The sequence below is a fragment of the Pseudochaenichthys georgianus genome, chromosome 18, assembly GCF_902827115.2.
Source record: "Pseudochaenichthys georgianus chromosome 18, fPseGeo1.2, whole genome shotgun sequence".
Lineage (NCBI taxonomy): Eukaryota > Metazoa > Chordata > Actinopteri > Perciformes > Channichthyidae > Pseudochaenichthys > Pseudochaenichthys georgianus.
In genome coordinates this window covers 16,585,857-16,605,230 of record NC_047520.1, presented here as the reverse complement: position 1 = coordinate 16,605,230, position 19,374 = coordinate 16,585,857, and the positions used below count along the sequence as shown (strand labels likewise).

Genomic DNA, 19,374 nt, shown 5'->3' with positions numbered 1-19,374 from the left:
AAAGCGGTTGACCGCCCGAGCATCACTGAGGGCCTAGCCACACGGAAACGAACCTGATATAAAAAAAGTCTTGCGTCCACACGAGACCGCTCGACCCGCTGGAGACGCTGTAGTACATATGCCGGGCCTGTAAGTGGCGCTGCACTTCCGCCACAAAATACACCAAAAGCAGCGAAGAAGTCTTCCCGAGCCTGCATGGTTGCCCTTCTGTTTATTCTCCGCGTGGATTTAACAGCAGAGGTGGGGAGAGGCAGGGCTCTGGCTCTTTTTCTCCCTCCCCGAGGCAAGCGTGTGCTCCTGCTGTAAATCTCTCCGGTAGTCCACCAGCAGATGAAAAACACCCACCTCTCCGCCTCTTCCAAGGGACGAGGGGACCGTGCGGCAGAGTTTCCGTTCAAATTTTTGTTCGCCGGTCAACATGTCCGTTAAAGTTTAAATCTTCCGGACACAATTATAAAAGTGCCGGTCAAAGGTCTTCTTTGTTATTTATTGAGCTTTAAAACAAATGAATAACGACTATATAATAATATAAGAATAATACACGGAGTCTCTCTTTTCCTCTCCCTCTCCTGACAGCCCGTCAGTATTTTCTGTTATCAGGAAATGATCGTATCGGGCGTAATCACGGAGCCGTTTGGCCCCCCAGAGTGTTGCGTCCGCAGATCTACCCACCTTGGGACCCGTTATCGCTATCCGGGTTTCCCCGTCGGCCTCGTGTGGCCGAACCGTCTATAAGATAGGGAACTGTAGCGGATATGACCCGTTTCGTCTGTGTGGCTAGGGCATGAGAGCCATGACGCTAATGAAGCCAAACACAATCTCAGGTCAAGAGCCAATCACAGCCAAAGTGTGGAAATGCTTTCAGTCACTCAGGCGCTAATAACCGAGTGTGAAATGGCAGCAATACCAGACACTGTTAGAATGACGAATGGCTCCAGAAATTTTTTTTATTCACCTTCATTAGCCAGGACTTACATCAGCATGAATATAATAGACTTGAAGAAAGACTGTCAGATAAAAACTTCCTATGATTCAGAAACAACCTATAACATATCCTCAAGCTATGGACCATTGCTCTGTCTTTGCATCCACTCCATCTTCTTTGACAGCAATAAAGTGAAGACTGTGAAAAGCACATTACGGTCCTCCCCTCATAGAAATAAAAAAGAAGCCACATCTGAGCCACGGGCTGTCTCCTAGACAGAAGGGAGGATAAATATTGAGTGAACCCATTCAGCATTCATAAAAAGATACTTGGCCTGAAATAGCTTGTCCAAAGCATTACCAAAGTATGGCAGAAGTTCACTGCATGAACCTTACGATATTAAATACACTCCAGACTCTTCAAAGTGTACCGATGATATATATGTTTTTATGTAACCACTGTAATCACTTTTAAGAGTGCCAGTTTCCAAGATGGAGCTCGGTGCCGCCCTGGGTTGAGCGTCGTCGCGCTTCATTTGATGTGAAATGTTTTCGTTGTTTTATTTCGATGCTTTACAGAGATGTGGTGGGAGAGAATACAAGCAGGCATATGATAGGGATTGAGAAAAGAGAGCAGCGTGATTGTGAGAGGCTCATTCTGGTTAATACTTTCAGTACTTGTGGCTCATTAATTTAGGCATTTCCAATCAGCAGCAGATGTCTCATTTGCAATTGATAAGATCACTTGTGAAAACAAGAACATGCAGCTCATCCTTATTGAGAGTTATTATTTACCGGCCCTGTTTCTTTGATTGTGATAATGGCACTTTGATTATGTTTGTGGCAGTCGGAATCTGTTCATGGATTAAGGCGGTTAGATGTAAGACTCGCAAATATTCCGTCTTTCTGGTTCTGCATGATGTTAACACAACAGGTGTATATCTTTTATTTCTTCTTAAAACAGAAGTGTGTTGAGATTTAACAATGCAACATCAGTAAAAACAGGAAATCATTCTTCCAATGTAGCATTTTTAAGACTTGAATTATTAAATTAAAGCCTTGTTTTTTTTTTTTTAAATGAATGTATTTTTCAGGACTGCTTTCCGTCTCCACAGAGAGGTCAGGGATCATGGTCCCCAACAGAACAGTCCCTGGTGTTAGTACGATGTCAGCTTCCTGCCAAGGGCACATCACTCCTGCTGCACAGATGCTTTCTGACACCTGGATTGTCCATCCGAAAAATCCAACCACAAGGCTTCCACTCTGCACAATGTCACAGCCATGACCTTTCCATTGAGGTCGCCTGCAGTATGTTCACACTTACTGTATTACATCCCCAGCTGGAGCCCACTGAGTCTCTGATGTGGACGGGTGCATCAGACTTTCAAAAGTTGTGAAAACATGCCAGTCAGTTTCCTGCAGCACGCAGTCTAACTGTGGCTCAGCAGTCACAGAGAGCAGTCTGCAGGAACAAGCTCATGTGCCTCAATGAGAGCACATGTCTGCCATGCACAGTGACGTGTTATTTACAAAAAGGCGACACACAACACTTTATTCTGATTTCAAGGATTCCGTTTTTATCCCACATGTGCAATTTTTTAGAGGCAACAATATTTCACAGAAAAAAGACATCTAGTGGAATCCTAAAGAAATGCACATATCCAAGTGTATGCATGAATCTCATAAATGCCAACTTTTTTTTGGGAGCTGACCATCCCGGTTTTAGCTTTGACAAAATGCTTTCTTCATCCAATGGCTGGTTTTAGGGTTTGTTTGTTAAAAAGTAGGGCCAGTTATCCACTAATTCATATTATTGATTTTAGGAATGTTTGTCCACAATCCTGAGATGTTTAACAGATGGAAAACATTTTTGAATGACTGACTTTAAATGCTATTTTCTTAATGTCTTTCATTTTTTTGTAAAGCACTTTGAATTGCCTTGTGTTGAAAGGTGCTATATAAATAAACTTGCCTTAATTGAAAAACTGAATAACCATTAACTTCCATTCAAATTGGTAAGTAGCTCATCATATTCTGTAAGCATAATGGAGCTCAAATATCAGGAGCAGCATTGACAGTTTTTTCCCCGATGAGTTCTTACACCGATGCACATGAATAAATGTGATGTTCTGGCTAACATTGTGCAGCATCCCCTCCAAAACTCTCGAGCTACATCTCCCCACACTGCCTCACTAACCAAACCTCGACTCCATCCCAAAAAATGACCAGAAAGCTGAGGGAATAAATGTTTCCATCTACTGGTGGGAAATGTGAATTTCAACATTTATTTTCCAAGTGAGCAGACAACATTTCAAACAACCCTTCAGCACTTCTATGTATAGAGCGCTGTTAAATGCCTTTCTTTCTGTTAAGTGTAATGGCAGTCAGCTGTCTGCATCCTTCAAAGCAACTATCAACACTGCCCATGCAAACTGCCACCATCAGGTTTCAATTAAATAAACTAAAAGGCAGAATCAGAAGGCTTCCATTCATTCTAACACCAACTCACACACAGGCTTAATCCCAGTCTCCCACACCTGCAGAAAACCACATGTCCACAATGCAATGGGAGAAAAGTAGCTGTATGTACCTGGAGGGCAGCTGCATTCAGGAGATGCTTGTCTGGCGGTCCGGATCTTGACAAATTGTTCATATGAGCGCTGAAATGTGAAAAGAATGACGTTTTTATTCAAAAGTGTGTTTAGGGGAAAGTAAAACAATTAAAGAAGAGGGTGAATCTTACCTGAGAGAACAGATCATCCACTCGTTGCTCAATCAATGAATTAAAATCATCCATGGAGTAGCCCGGGGCTCGGATCAAGGTGTGCTCGTCATTCCCACTCTCCAAATCCACAACCCGGTTCTTCACGTCAGCTGTGTTAATGCTCAGAAGAATGCAAAAGGCGATGGACGCCACTGAGCATAAAGACGAGATAATGTTCACCACTGTTGTGCGGCAGTGTTGTCGCTTCTGAGGCGCCACTTCTTTCTCCATTTTTTCCACGCACTTAGATGCTCCTCTTGCCTCCGAGATCTCCATTGAACTACAACTACACGCGCGTGTTGAGAGCAAACTGTATCTGGCGCGGAGTCACGAATGTATGGCACAATGTGACTGTGCTGCGTGTGTGCCTGCGACGCCGCGTTCACGTACAGGGACTTTGTGGCGACAGAGAGACGAGTGGAGCCAAGTCAACCTGCACACGCACGGCTCCTGCTAACTTGTTGCACCGAGCGCTTGCACAGTAGTCTAGCTGCAGAGGAAATTGCTATAATGCACAATAAAGTACAAAGACAGGCTGGGGAAATGGAAGGCAGTGTGCATGTAGCAGAGGCAGCTTTACCACTCGGAGCTTTTCCACGGTGCAGGCATGCTCCCCCTCATTACGGCAACAACACGCCTCCAATCTGTCCTGATTGATTAACATAATGTATTGACCCGCTCCTTGTGCGCTTTTACAGTCGAGCACTATTGCCATTAGTTGACATGGAGTGCAGTTATATGTATTCCTGTCACATCTCAAACAGGACGCTGCGTAAAAATGCAATTACTGGTTGCTTTTTGTAAAGAAAACATGTTTTACTGTAAGGGCAATAAAAAAGAGAACGCATAGTAATAATTCGTGGGTATATTTATGTTAACATTTTATTTTCTGCAGCCAAGAATGGCAACGTTGACGTTGTCATTGGCCATGGCGCTGCGTAAAAACGCACGAACATCTTAAAAGCTCTGGGAGGAAAGAAGCACTCACTAAAGCGTGCACACATGAGAATAGATCTTGATTGTGCATTAGACATCATGCAGAGGAGGGCACACAGTATGTCCCTCTGCTACTGATAGATGCCTCGAATTCAAGTTACAATCTAATTTAGTGGATTTGGGTAACACAAAACGGCAGATAATGCACACAGTGGATAGAGATTCACATTGCATGACACTGCAAAACTGCGTGGATTGAGTCAGGATTGTGAAGACTTAGTCTCAATATGTTTTCAATTTGCATCAACTAATCCACATAATAACTGTGAAGTGCGCTTGAATGGTGCAATGATAATCTGTTTACAAGTCTAACCATCAATACAACAAAGTTCTCTGTGTTTAAGCATTAACTGCAATTTGAATTTAATGTGCATACTTTGGCAACTATAAGACAAATCAGAAACTACCCCTACACTGTTCACCCGTTTCAAGATGACAACATGAATCCTGGTTACTTTTACAATGACCACAAATCAAGCGCAATTTAAAAAGGAATCCTCAAGACCTTTAAATGCATCCGTTGACAGAGACAGCAAGATACTAACATTATTGTTTTGTTTTCTTGCATAGTTTGCAGGCAAAGCTATTCCCACAATGCATCACATAATGAAGAGGATTTGAAGATGGTGAATGCCTACAGGTGTTTTTAATGACTTTACCTGATGAGGCTTCTTCATGCTTGATTGGCATCTCTCTCAATCTTCTGTGAGCACCTGTTAGATTTAGACTCTTAAACTCTTATTGGTGGATTGAGTCCTCTGACATCATGCAACCTCAACCTGAGCAGATGTCTGATCAGCCAGAACAACTGAAAGAAGCATGTATTAGAAACTACAAGTATTTCCAGTAGGCCATACTTCTATTTAAATTCCAAACTATAAAAGGGTCCCAATATAATACATGTACATTTGACAAACAGGCAAACAGACATTCATCAAACACCGATTCTAAATAAAAACTCAATGTATTAAGCTGTGTTTTGTCACTCTTTACATTAATACTTTTTTTAATTAATAGGGTTTATTATGTCTGGCGCTAGTGGTCTCTCTATACGTTCTTTAACGCGTTGGGCGCAATCTAGTGGACAAACACAGAACTGCATCTGATATTATGGCTTCCATAATTCATAATTCAACATTTGTGCTAGTAGAATCCCCATGACAACATCCGTGAATAGTTCACGAGGTCAACCGTTCCCTTGTGTGTGTGCGCGTGTGTTTGTCAGATATATCCCCCCCCTGCGCCTGCCTTTTTTTTTTGGACATGCTACAAAGTGACAGATGGGGTGCTGTGACAAAGTCACGTTGCAAAATGCACGATCCAACTGCACTTTACATACGAAATTGTAATGGTTGATGGACTACTTTATTTACATTCAAAAGTGCTTTATATAACATTCCTTCAGGAGAGATTAGAATCCTCCTTAACCGCCAAAATGCGCATCATCACGCGCAGCCTTGACAACCGGCGCATCAGTAATCCGTTGATGTTTATTTTTAGATTTCTCGTCCGCTGCGTTCTACTCTCGTTCACCACACATCCCATGTTCCTCCGGTCAATAATTCGTATGCTGTAGGCCTGCAGCAGTCACCGAGCAGGCTGCATCCACCCGGGACACAGGACGCCAAAAGCACCTGAAGAGCGATGCACCTCCAAAACGGAAACCACCGGCCACATCTGTGAGGTGAGATCATCTTTGTATAAGGTTTGATCTAAACTGAGGAAATATTGCAATTTGAAAAAGGCTTTCATAAAGAGAACCCAAAATACTAGCTAGTGACCTGCTTGTATTTTTCAAATGTTACTTTGTTTTCAATGGAATTACCTGCAGTTACAAGGTATTCAGAGGGATTATTTTACAATTGGATTTATTTTAGGGGTTTTATGCTGCTTTCAAAGTTATAGGAGCTTATAAAACCACACATGTATACATTATATTTGTTAAAATGTAGAAATGGGAGAATAGACAACTGTTGTATTCAGTTGTATGTGTTCGCTGTTTTACTTATGCATTTAAACCTTTTATACTGCCTTTGGTTGTTTTACATTCTTATTGGTAACCAGTTTGTATGTAGATTAAAACATAAAAGCCCAATGTGTAAAACTTACTTTTTGATTATCATTGTGAAAATGTAGAAATGTGCTAACTCAGGCACACAAATGTAGGTAAGATAACATTCATGAGTTAAATGTTTAATTGTATTCTACTCTGAGGTTTAAATACTGAGTTGTCGACTCAGTATTTAAACCTTTTTATATTTACTTTAGTTTATTTGATACTTCTAGCATTAATAGGATTTGTGTGGATTAAACACAATGTCTTGAGAGTTAAACTTGCCTTTCCTTGGTGTCCAGGAAGCGGCTCGGAGAGAGAGCCCACAAACGGCTCTCCATGTCCACCGAGTACCAAGAGAAGTTCCCCCCCCCGCGCTGCCACACGGCCATGGTCACCAGCGCCCCACAAAAAGCCCCTTACCACACGCTGAAGGGGACCATCCCTGACAAGGGCTCGCTCATGTAAGAGTTAAAAGTCTCGTCCCACATTGAGAGTGTGTCTGTACTTCCCCACCTGTGAGGCACAGCAGTCCATGCTGCAGTGCTGCTGCCGGGTGCACAGGTGTTGTGGTGAAAGACATTCTGGGAAATGTAGGTCCCTGGTGTTGAACGGGACACAAAATGATTCCTGATAACAAATCCTAGAACATTGACAACCTACACAAACAGAACTGTCTACAAATGTTAACTATCATATGAATGTAAACAACTACTAATGTAGAATTGTGTGTTTCAAAAGGATTTAACTGATTTGGGCGAAATAGATTTTTAAATGTCACAACAATCCAGGTTTACCATGGCCATGGGAACCCTGAGCTCACAGCTCACACAGCTTGAGGAGAATGTTGGAGGAGGTGTGGTTTGAAACCTGTATGAGACAGACAAATAAAAAGCTAAAGCTCATATCATTCATGCGTTTCAGAAGAGTCTCTGTAACCCACAAATATACGCACCATCCACCGGAGGCTCCGCAGCAGTCTCTGCCCCCTAAAGTCCAACGCAGATGCAACAGCGCTCCCCAAAATCCTGCACGCTCCATAGCCAACCAGGTGGCAGCCATGTTTTACACATCGGTGTACAAAGGTAAGTAGAATCATACGTTGCAGAACAACAATACACACACTCTGATTTTAAATCCATTCTCCCCTTCCCTTATTTTCAGATGATTTTCAGGCATGGAAGGTAATCAAGCGGCAGCCGTTTAAGCTAACTGACAGCCTGAAAGTCAACCTAGGATTAGTTGCCCCAATCTGCACTTCCAAACAAAGTCCCTTCCAGAAAGTTCACGTTGGAGCTAATTGCAAAACAGTCCCAAAGGAGCTAGAACCTCAGCCTATTGAAAGCATCACCAGCTACCGATCAGATTATGTCGCCCATCCGGTGCAGCCCAGGAAACGCAGGGAACGGCCGGTGCAGCAAAACAAAGATCTGCTTCAATATGCGGCAGTGCCCCTCTACAGGGAAGTCTTTGACGCAGCCCATAAGTCATTTGAGAACGGGTCCCCTGAAAACCCAGTTCCAGGGCCAAGGTAAAGCCAAAGAGTCCATTCCATCTGCAGAGGTGAACCGGTTCATCTCCACAACACACGTAGACTTCCCGACACACAAATGTCAGCGCACCAAACCAATACTGCCAAAGGAGCAAAGAGAGAGGACCAACGAGCCCCTTGAGTCCACAACCACCATGAGGGAGGCCTACAAAGCTTGGGACACACCCAGGTGCAGGTCAGAGCTGGCCCGGCCCAAGAAGGCAACTTTCTCACTGATCACACATCAGCCTATCGAGAGCTACAACACAAACCAGAAGCCTTTCAGCCTTAATCCCAAAGTGAGTGGACACTGGAGGGTGCAAGTCCACCGAAAAACCTCCTCGTTCTGCTCAAGACGGAGGATCTCCCAGCTTGTATCCACACCTCCCCGGACACTAAAGAATCCAGGACGTACCAGAAGAGCTTTGGAGACAAAGCAGTGAATTGGTTCGATGGTGGGATTTGTGAGGAACACACCTACAGCTACACGGTGTCCACCAAAAGCTGAGCGCTCTGAGGACACGTTACCTCAGGTAGCCTCTACCTTTGCAGCAATAAAAGCCATTAACAGCAGTGCTATTATGTAATGGCAGCTATTTTTATACTATTAAGCATCTCACTGATTCTCCACAGCATATTTGGAGTGCTTTATAATCTACTTAACTGAAGGTTTCCATATTCCGAGTAGCAAATAAATTCATGATTTAGGAATCAAGAAGATATTGGACGATTAAGCTCTAGTGTTCAAATGAAAACGCTCCGTAGTATTATTTAGGAATGAGTACAAATGAATGTTAAGAGAATAATTGTTCCTCTCACAAACTTGACAAAAACACCAAACAATAGATACTGTAATAATGAAATAATTACATTTTATTTAAAAAACAAAAAGACAAATATCCTCAAAAAGGAAAGCTTGGACTTGTCCACGTCTGAACTGGGAGAACTTTCAAATCAATCATATTTACACCATATACAACTAAAGCTTTCTTAAAAAACATAAAAGGTATCATTTTTTAAAATGTGGCCAAATTGTCCATATGCATATCAGCCTTCCATATTATCTTGGGGGCTCCAGTGCTAACAAGAAAAGGACACATTTTAACATGTACTTCATGAGATGTTGCATTCAGTTCTCCTCCAGCTAGTTCATAAACATCAAAAGTCCCCTTGGAGTAAAGTCCACATAGTTCATCGTGTTTGTGGTCAAAAAGTCGTCAGTCTTCCTGGAAACGGATGTGCTTAGTGGCCTCCTTGGCCCGGGCGAGGATGATCTTTTCGGCTTTGGATATGAGCTGAAGTGTTACACAATGAGAAACCAGATGTGAGAGCGATCAAACAAAGTAAGGACACTGGGCTTTACCCGTATTTGTTCATATGTCAAATGTGTATCCAGGTGCAGTCAGGATAGGCTGTTTTCTCAAATACACATAACCTTTCTGTCCGTTATGCATTTTACAATATCAAAACACTACTTAAAGTCTGTATTACTATATCACAGCTAAAGATTGTAATTTCTCATACATGGGCTAAGAAATGACTGTTGTTTCACACTAATGGAACAATCAATAATATATTGCTGTGCACGGTAACTATGGTTGTTTTATTTAAAAATCTAGAGGTTAATCTCACCTTCTCTGTGCCCCTCTTCTTCTCCCTCGGGCGATTCAGCTTCACCTGTCGGTCCACTAAGATCTTCTGCCAGTACCGTTGTTCATGATCGCCTTTAAAATAGAGCAGATATTTACATCGCTGAGATTAATACTCACGACGCAAAATGAAATCTGTGATCCTTAAAGAGAATGTAAGACCTCCTATAATCACACGTTTTAAAAAGCAGCCGAGCCATCCCCTTCCATTTGAGAGATGATGAAGGGCGCCTATAGGCAGCAAAGTAACCATTCCTACCTGAGAGGGTCTCGAGCGCCCAGCTGTGCTCTGTCTGCAGCTCTGCTCTCACGTCACTCACAGCTTTAGCGCCCTCGGGGGTGTGAAAGCGGATGTGACCCTCAGAATCTCCATCCAGCGTGTCGATGTACGCCACAGGGGACACTTTGGACAGAGCATCCTGCACAGAACACCAGAGTTAAGCTTTGGTTCACAAGAATACAAATATATGCAGGATTACAACTTATTGATAACTAGCTCACTTAATAGTTGTCATATTAATGGTTTAATGATTTCCACAGGAGGCAAATGCTCCTTTATCATTTGATATTGTGTTCTTATAACTATCACAGACACTTACCTTTGAAAAGGGTGCTTCTAAATGTTATTATTCAAACAATGCAAAAGTCCATTTTATTTCACATTATATACAAACTGCTTTTTATGTAGTTTTTTACTTCTCAAATCGTTATTACACCTCTGTTGACATTCAAATGTTAACTTGCAATAAGCTTCATTATAAATGTAATATTGTCTACCAACCACATATTTATACAATTGTATTTAATATTGTATTTATGTTTGTATTTTAACCTCATGATTAGATTCTAATTTTGCGTGTTGTGTTTTTCTTCATATTTATATGAAATGAGAACTGCTAGAGGGTGACAGAGATTTCTTATTGGGAATGTCTGTTTATTTGTAACTTTGCATAAGGTAAATAAACTATTGATACAGGTTTTGAGAGTCTTTATTCACCGCACACAGATGATAATAATGCTATCGTTGTACTGTACCTTGATGACCTTCCTGGGCCGGCAGCGGCTTGCTGTCTGTGATCTTCAGGATGACTCCGCTGGCATACTGAGGGCCCTGGTTATTCACCTTCTCACTCTCCTTTTCACTCTTCTCAACTAGCGGAAAGAAACACACACAACAAAAATGAAAAGGTTCAATAATACTAGCTCCTCAATATTATTCCCTCAAATGCGATGTTTCTGGAGTAACATGGTGATATTAATACTGTGTATAAGACTGGTTCGACAGTCTTTATGTCATGTTCAGTGATGTTATTGTAAGTCAAATGCGACAGATTATTTCAATTTGATCGATTATTTTCACTATTAATTTATCTAGAAAAGAATTGGCGCAATAATTTATATCAAGAATAACGAGTCATTATAAAATGGTGAAAAAGGTTCATCGTGGTTTTATAAAAACCCAATACATGAAAATAATTCCACTCTATTTTGATAGAAAACTGGAAAAATCAGGAAATCTCTATATTTGAGAGGAAAAAAACAGTATTATTGCATAACACAAATAACTTTAACAACCGGTTTGACAAAGGTGTTTCCCATGAAAAACAGAATTCCCAAAAGGTCTTAAACAAACCATGCCTTAAGGACCTTGCTTTGGGAGCAGATAATGACTATCAACAAGAGGCCACACCCACAGCATGAGGCAAGTCTCTGTGGCGCAATTGGTTAGCGCGTTCGGCTGTTAACCGAAAGGTTGGTGGTTCAAGTCCACCCAGTGACGTCCGAACATTATTTTAACATGTCATGTAACAAGCCATGTGCATCAAAGCTCTGATTTTGGCATTCATTTTTGCTTTTATATCTTCGCAATATTTGGTTTTCAAGGGAATATCAGCATGGGTTCATTTTCGACCCCTGCTTAGAGCAATGGTTTTAAAGAACTACATGAAACATGTAGATAAACAGCTCTTGCAGTTAGTCCGCCTGAGACTAACTCACCGTGTTCTTCTTTAGGATCGTCCTTCTTCTCCACCACTTTCTTGGGCGCCTGGTGTTGGATCTGGTTAATGCACTTCTTCAGGGACTTCATGCTTTTCTTCTGCAGGGTCAGATACTCATCCTTCAACACGAGCCACTCTTTCCTTGACGTGGACGAAAGGGGAACGGAGTTATTCAATCAATGCGTTGAAATAATTTCACTATGAAAAGGGGTTCTCATCTATTTTCTCATTGGTGTCGACACATGCAGAAAAAAGGTATGTGGGGTCTTACTTTGACAGAACCCGGAGTGGGATGACTTCTTCTTCGATTTTCAGTTTCTCCTTGTGCTTCTTATTTCTCTTCCTCTTTGCTTTAACTGTAGAATCATCTCCGTTTTCTTTCCCGTCCTCAACACCTCGCTCTGTGTCACTCTTAGTGGGCGGGTCTGAAAAGGGGAATAACACGCTCAAAACAACTGACTCACGGATGCAACGCTGTAAAAACGCATCGTCATGTATTTTCAGATTGTGAAAACACAAAGCAAAGACAGAGGAAGGAGTAAAAGGAAACGTGTGTATTGTATTTTAATTATTCGTATTATTTCGGAGCATAATCTGCTCACTTACTCGTCTTTGTTGAATCTTTCTCCTTCTCTCCAGCTTCACATTTACTCGTCTTCCTCATCTTGGATGGTATTTCGCTTTCAGGTCCCTCTGCTGTCTGGGACCGTCGTCTTTTTTCTCCGGCGTCTTCAGAGTGCCAGGGTCCTCCGATTTAAAATCCCCCGTTGAGGAGCGCTTCCTCTTGTGCTCAGGCGGCTCTGCTTCCATCTCCTGCTCTTTAGATTCTTCAGCGGAAGTCTGCGCTGTGGCACTGTCTCTCTTTTTCTTCTTCTTTCTCTTTTTCTTCTCCTCTTCTTCACCTGCAGTCAAGTCAAGACATGGCATCAATACAACACATTGCACCTCCAGGCTCGTTCTGGTTATTATGGCAGCATCAGATTTATTTGTAGTCAGTGAACTCTCCTTAGCTTTGTATTTTTTTCTTACTAGCTTTCCCTGTCAACCCTGAACTGAACTTAGTACATATTGTAGTCAAACTGCACACTTCTATTATGTATGTATACAGTATCTTGTGTTTATATATTCTTTCTAAGTAGTCAATTGATCTATTACATCATTCTAACTATAGTTACTCTATACATTTCATCTTACTACTGTTAATATGAATATTTATTTACTGTTATTGTTTGTTTTTCCCAATGGAAAAAGCAATAACCTTTATCTAATCCAGGGGTGTCCAAACTACGGCCCGGGGTCCAAATGCAGCCCGCGGACCATTTTGAATCGGCCCTCAGCAAATGAATGCAGTATGGCCCTCAAATGAAACGTGTGCTTGTCTTTTACTTCTTAAATATAGATGTAAACATATTATATGGTAGTATTCATGTGTTGATAAGCCCAATAAAAGATATAACTTATTTTCATAACAAGCTTGAAATATACCCTTCCTATTTCCTCTTATTATAAGCAATCTGAGGCTTCTGTTGTGAGGAATGAGCTGCCTACAAAATACGTGAAACCCTAAGGAGGGCTGTGATGTACGCTGATTAAGCATCATCTACTTATGATGGCTTTTGCCCACTTATAACTTCTGAGACAACAAACCTCACCTGTAGTGAGGGGCCCAGCCCTTCGTATATGTTTCTGCATGTGGCTCTGCAAGTTTGGACACCCCTGATCTAAACTAATCAGTACATGTTAAAGAGAAGTAAATAAGGAATGTTTTTGAATAGCAGTACTTGATTGAGGATTGTCGGCCGGCTGAGGGAGGGGCTTCCCTTTCTTGCACTTGGGGAACATCCCAGGCTTCCTGGGAGCGTCTTCAGGGGGGTTGTTGAGCATCTGTTCTCAAGAGATCAACATGTGCCGTTAGATTTCCTCCTGACAGAAGCAAAACACTGGGCTGGATTAGCAATTATTCATAATATGCGTTTACCGCTGTGGCCCTCTGTGCTTGCTCCTCGGTCTCGAACTCCACGAAGCCGAAGCCCTTTGGGTCTCCGGTGGTCTTGTATCTTGGGATGCTGACATATACCACATTCCCGCATTTCGTGAAAACTTTCTCGACCCAGCCGTGCGACACATCTTTGGGCAAAAGTTCCTTGTGGCAAAAAAGAAAACATTTATTATCTTATGATTCGAAATAGAGCTGCGAGTAACGATTGCTTCCATTAGTGATTCAGCCTAGATGAAATAACGTCTTGTTTGTCAAAAAGCCTCCCACATGAAAAAGCTTAGAGCAGATTAACATGTTGTGCTATAGATGATAGCATAATAAAATGAAACTCTTTTTACCACATAGACAGTGCGGCTGTCCACATTACTCGGCATGTCTCCAATCGGTAACTGACGTCTCACTTTATCTCCCTCGAAGTTCACCTGAAACAAAATACAAACACATTTCTGGTCAATGCATTAAACAGACTTATTGAGCCATGGAAAACATCTAAGAAACCCTTCAGAAGATCCACATGATTCTGCTCAAAGTACCCTCAACGACAGATGAATTTTTCACGGCTCTTGCAATCAGCTTGGTGTCGATTGTCAGCCTCTTCATCCGATTGAAGCTCGCCAAGACCGACACGTCGACATCTAAAAAGAAAATGCAGTCAATTGCTTTAGACATAATGCAGTGCCTTCTTTTCAAAATGTGCACTAAATAATGAAATGGCTGATAATAACGCTGAGTATTATTGTTGTCCCTCACATCCATCGTCTGACTCGTCGATGAGTTTCTTGAGAAAGCGGTCCTTGTGAAGGTTGACGTCTCCGAACCAGAACTCCACTTGCTTCTTCACGTCCCCCATCAGCTGTTTGACACGGGACCTCTTCTTTTTCTCCAGCTCCATGCTCTTACTGCTGGCTTCAGCTGGACCAGCATCACCAACTGCCCTCTCTGTGTCGATCATCCTGAAAGTGGGACTGTGACACAGGTCATTGTTAGATTTTTTAAAATAAACACAGTAAATTAGCAGAGCTATGTCCATTAAGGTGTACGATTTCTCGAATGAAGAAGGGGAGCAAACATATGCTTTCTTCAGTGAAGCTGCAACAAATAGTTGATCTACAGAATAGTAGTTTGCAACTATTTTGATAATTGATACATCTTTTATGAAATTATTCATGCACAAATGAAAGTACAAGCAGTCCTTCAGGTTACTGACTTATAAAGGAGAGCTTTCAAAAGGGTGTATGTTCTCAGCAATTCATTGTGTCTCTTATATGTTAAATATTTAAAAACAGCCAGCAGATGTTGATAAATCCTTGGCCCTTCATATAGTTCAGTTGAAATGTGGCCCTTCACAGTTTGAAGATAGGCTTCAGATATATATATATCTTTCACTGTCAATATGTTTATATTTAGATTTGTAGATCTGTGTTATTTTCTATTTTATAATATTTATAGTTTGTTTGTTTTCTATTTTATTTCATGTTCACATTATGTGCAATTCCGTTTTTACTAGCTGCTATGAAGGAACATTTCCTACATTGGGATCAGTAATGTAAATCTTATCCTGTCTTAAACCCATACTCTCAAATTGGCTAAACAAATTAGTATCATACAAACTCAATTGTAACATCAATCTCGCTTCATTGTTTACCTTACCAATCTTTTTAAATGTTTATTTGTATCAAGAATGTAGGACCATGGGATGACCACATGAGAAGTACATTACATTGACAAGTATTCATATTTAGTTTAATAACTCGCATACGCTGAATACACCAGTCTATGATGAACGCACCCCTTGAATAGCATCAACACATTACATGTATATCGCTAGTTATTAAAACACCGTTAGCTTGACATGTAGCAACTCCACATGAGCTTCTACGTAAAGCCAAGTTACGTAGTGTGTTAGCTATAGCTACCAGGCTTTAGCAAACAGCTGTAAGTTGTTATGAGTATTCGCGGGTAAGCTTTTAAAAAAAAGCTGCAGTCATAGCCACTGCATTTCAAAACAGTTCAATCCGTCACTTAGCATTAGACTTGCGTGATGATTTAAATAACTCACCCAGTTTAAGAAGTGGAAACAGCTTAGCTTGCTGATCTATAAATAACAGAAAGCGAGTTAGCTTGCTGGCTAACTTTATAAGATCGTCTTTACTTCGTTGTCGCAGAATAATTTCGTCATATCTGAATCAGGGAAAGCACTTCCGCTACTTAGCTTTCAAAATAAAATGCAAAATAACTGAAGTTTTAACATTTTATTAACAAACGTCGAGCCTTTTCTTATCAAGCTCCACATTTGTGGAATCAGCTTCCAGTTTGTGTTCGGGCGGCAGACACCCTATCCGTTTTTAAGAGTGCGCTTAAGACCTTCCTTTTTGATAAAGCTTATAGTTAGGGCTGATTAGATTCAGCCCCTAGTTTTGCTGATATAGGCTTAGTTTGTCGGGGGACATCTTACTTCTTCCTTCTCTCTGTCTATACCCGTGTACACTCATGTTCCGATTAACCCAGCTTCCCCAAATGTCTTTCTTTTTGGTGTCTATATACGCTGGGATCCGGAGTCATGGATGACCCTGCGGTCCTGTGTCCTGGATCGCGAGCGCTGGATCTTGAGTCGTGGCTGAGGTCCTGGATCATAGGTCCTGGCTGGATATCCTCGTGGATTCATCTTCCTATTATACACACATGCAGTTCCAAACATTTGGACTACCTATGTTGCAAATGTATTATCTTTTCAATTTAAACACGGCATCTATTGCACGTCTGTCCGTCCTGGGAGAGGGATCCCTCCTCTGTTGCTCTCCCTGAGGTTTCTCCCATTTTTCCCTTTAAACTGGGTTTTCTTTGGAAGTTTTTCCTTGTACGATGTGAGGGTCTAAGGACAGAGGGTGTCGTATTGTCATACTGATATTCTGTACACACTGTGAAGACCACTGAGACAAATGTAACATTTGTGATATTGGGCTATATAAATAAACATTGATTGATTGATTGATTGAAACGTGCACAAGTTACGATAAATCGAATTTTTCTGTAAACATTGTTTTTAAATACACGTATACACGACAGACATATCAACGTAATACACACAAAGACAAAGATTCATTGACCATTAAGATCACAATAATATGAAAAATATCAATACTAAGTTTAAATGAAGTGTCTCCATAAAAACATTTTGTGTATAGGTAAATGAAGTATAGTTTAAAATAGTGTAACATTATCAAAAACAAGAAACTAAGGCCCCAAAATAACTCAGGATTTGGTATATAATATTAACTTAACATTTGGTACCACGTGGCCGGTTAGCTCAGTTGGTTAGAGCGTCGTGCTAATAACGCGAAGGTCGCGGGTTCGATACCCGTACTGGCCAGGAAATATTTTTTCACGTGTCACAGAAATAAATCAGCACCAAAGGGACATTTGACTTGTGTTGTCTAGCTCAGTGGTTCCCAAGCGGTGTGCCGTGAGGCAAGTCCGGGTATGCCGTGGGATTTTGTGACAACCATACGTTATTATTGCAATATACAACTACACAAAAATAATTATTTTTTAATTTACTATATCAGTACTTTGTAGGTTTATATGTACGTAATCTGCGCGACTTGCGCGTCCACATCTCCGCGTGCAGTGCTGCATAAACATGGCTGAGTCAGTGATAACTCTCGAGGGGTGGAGGTATGCCCAGTGGTGTAGTCTACGTGATACGCGGGTATACGCCGTATACCCACCAGAAAATGCCAGTGATTTCCGTATACCCTCTTAAAAATGAGCGATGATACGTAACAACTTCATTTTGTGACTGCGCTTTCACGCTTTCGCCTCTTCATTAATACTTTTGGACGTCTGGAGTTTCCGTCGCCTGTGGCCTGTTGCTAAGCAACAGCAACACACGGCTCTGACAAACCCCAAGTTTCTCTAACGTTATCAGAATTTGATCCGTCCACCATTCAAGTTCGCGGAGCGCTAAACAGGAAGCAAACATGAAACGAAAACACGACAATATTTCAATGTTTTCCGAAGTTTTCCCCTATTACCACTACAGAAGAAGAGCCATGTCAGGTGGCTGTCCTAAAGGTGACAGAGAACGAGCCCCGGCGCTCCGCAAATGTAACCGGTAAGTGAAATTAGCATGGTTATCATTAACGTAACTGTAGCTAACTTGCTAGCTAACTTGATCAACGTTAGTGTGGTGGATCAATGGAAGAGAAAGGGAGCGAGATACTGTGTGTGTGTGTGTGTGCGTGCGCGTGCGTGCGTGCGTGCGTGGTCATAAACAGAACGTTTATATTATCTCCTTGTTTCGGACACAGATGAGAGCTCCTGGCCAGCCTTGTGGACTGAAAGTCAGGCTATGGAATTTAAGAACAGGCATCCTTGGTTAGAGTGGAGGGACAGAAAGTTAGGTAAATAGATTAGACGACATGAGGCGTCCAGAGCACACAAAATAGCCCAGGAGCTCACGGAGAAGGGTGGACAGGATTTAGTTGGAAATTTGGTGAGAGCTGTGTCAGAGACTGTGTTTGCAGAGACATATTCTGTATTCAGAACAGCATACTATCTTGCGAAGATGAACCAACCTTTTACTGACCATGATAGTCTCATTGAGCTTCAGGAAAAAAATGGTGCCAACATGGGCACTAGTCTGCACTCAAGGTACAGTTCCACAAAAATTGTAAAACACATAGCAAAAGAGATGCAGAAAAAAATAGTTCACAGTATTGTGACATCTTCAAGCAAGTTGTCTGTTCTCGTTGACGAGGCTACATCTGCAGGGCTTGTGGACTAACAGTGAACCCAGTATGGACATGTTGAGTGCTTTTTCAACCCTCATTTATTGAGGTGAAGCTTATTTGTTCATTTGTTTCTTGTTTGAAGCTAATTTGTCTTGTAGCACTTCAAGGATGTTTGCTTGTTCATTTAAGCTGATACAGTACATAGTTTGACAATGATTTATGGAAGATAATAGCGCTGAACAAGTTTGAATAAACTAATGCATTGAAAAATAGGTTTAAAAATGATTATTGTGTGATATTTGTGCAGATCTATGCGAAACATGCAAACAATATGTTTTTTTAAGTGTAGAATATGATGTGTGGGCCAGGACATCTGTAGCATGACCATATTTATTGTATATTACTTGAAAATTGCAGTAGGCCATATTGAGATTTTGATAAAAATGTCGATTAATTGTTCAACCCTAGAAGATAAGTGGGCTTTTTCCATCATTGTTCATTCTTTTATTTTTTTATTGTTAATGTCACTGGCAGTTAAAAGTCACATACAAATGCTTATAATACATTGACATGTTGATAACACATAACCAGTCTCAAGACTAGTTATGCATTAGTGAGTGTGATGGCGTTCATGAGGTGTTGCTTCGAGACAGGTGTCGCTCTAGGATGGATGAATACAATTATTACAGTATACCCACTACAAAAAAGTAGACTACACCACTGGG

At 41.3% G+C, this 19,374-nt stretch overlaps 3 protein-coding genes and 2 non-coding genes across 6 annotated transcripts in view; 3 read left to right on the top strand and 2 right to left on the bottom strand.

Moving 5' to 3' along the window:
* Positions 1–4,279, bottom strand: part of LOC117463741 (collagen alpha-1(XXV) chain) — a 164,283-nt gene extending 160,004 nt beyond the window's left edge. Inside the window, exons 1-2 of the mRNA XM_034106144.2 lie at positions 3,668–4,279; positions 3,515–3,584 (exon numbers count right to left, since the gene is read on the bottom strand). Coding sequence (XP_033962035.1) covers positions 3,515–3,584; positions 3,668–3,964 — 367 coding nt within the window. The 5' untranslated portion in view covers positions 3,965–4,279. The remainder of the gene's footprint in view (positions 1–3,514; positions 3,585–3,667) is intronic.
* Positions 4,280–6,144: 1,865 nt separating this feature from the next.
* On the top strand, positions 6,145–8,841 carry LOC117463531 (stabilizer of axonemal microtubules 1-like). Of its 2 annotated transcripts, none has more exons than XM_071206531.1 (4): positions 6,145–6,368; positions 7,040–7,201; positions 7,665–7,822; positions 7,902–8,841. In XM_071206531.1, the coding sequence occupies exons 2-4, from the start codon at positions 7,077–7,079 to the stop codon at positions 8,270–8,272; spliced, it is 654 nt and encodes a 217-aa protein (XP_071062632.1). In that variant the 5' UTR covers positions 6,145–6,368; positions 7,040–7,076; the 3' UTR covers positions 8,273–8,841. The 2 variants fall into 2 exon arrangements, with proteins under 2 accessions (XP_071062632.1, XP_071062631.1); XM_071206530.1 differs by having other exon boundaries at positions 6,150–6,368; positions 7,662–7,822.
* A 327-nt stretch (positions 8,842–9,168) lies between these two features.
* On the bottom strand, positions 9,169–16,592 carry LOC117463310 (la-related protein 7-like). Its single transcript, XM_071206490.1, is given in 14 exon segments — positions 9,169–9,563; positions 9,901–9,992; positions 10,177–10,359; positions 10,962–11,069; positions 11,916–12,058; positions 12,189–12,342; positions 12,524–12,640; positions 12,643–12,819; positions 13,699–13,801; positions 13,896–14,060; positions 14,255–14,340; positions 14,453–14,551; positions 14,667–14,881; positions 15,976–16,592. Coding segments are annotated over 13 exon segments (1,707 nt in total). The 5' UTR covers positions 14,869–14,881; positions 15,976–16,592; the 3' UTR covers positions 9,169–9,485.
* On the top strand, positions 11,624–11,697 carry trnan-guu (transfer RNA asparagine (anticodon GUU)). Its single transcript has one exon. It is a non-coding gene; the product is annotated as a tRNA-Asn (tRNA).
* A 620-nt stretch (positions 16,593–17,212) lies between the features above and the next one.
* On the top strand, positions 17,213–17,286 carry trnai-aau (transfer RNA isoleucine (anticodon AAU)). Its single transcript has one exon. It is a non-coding gene; the product is annotated as a tRNA-Ile (tRNA).
* Positions 17,287–19,374: the final 2,088 nt, after the last annotated feature.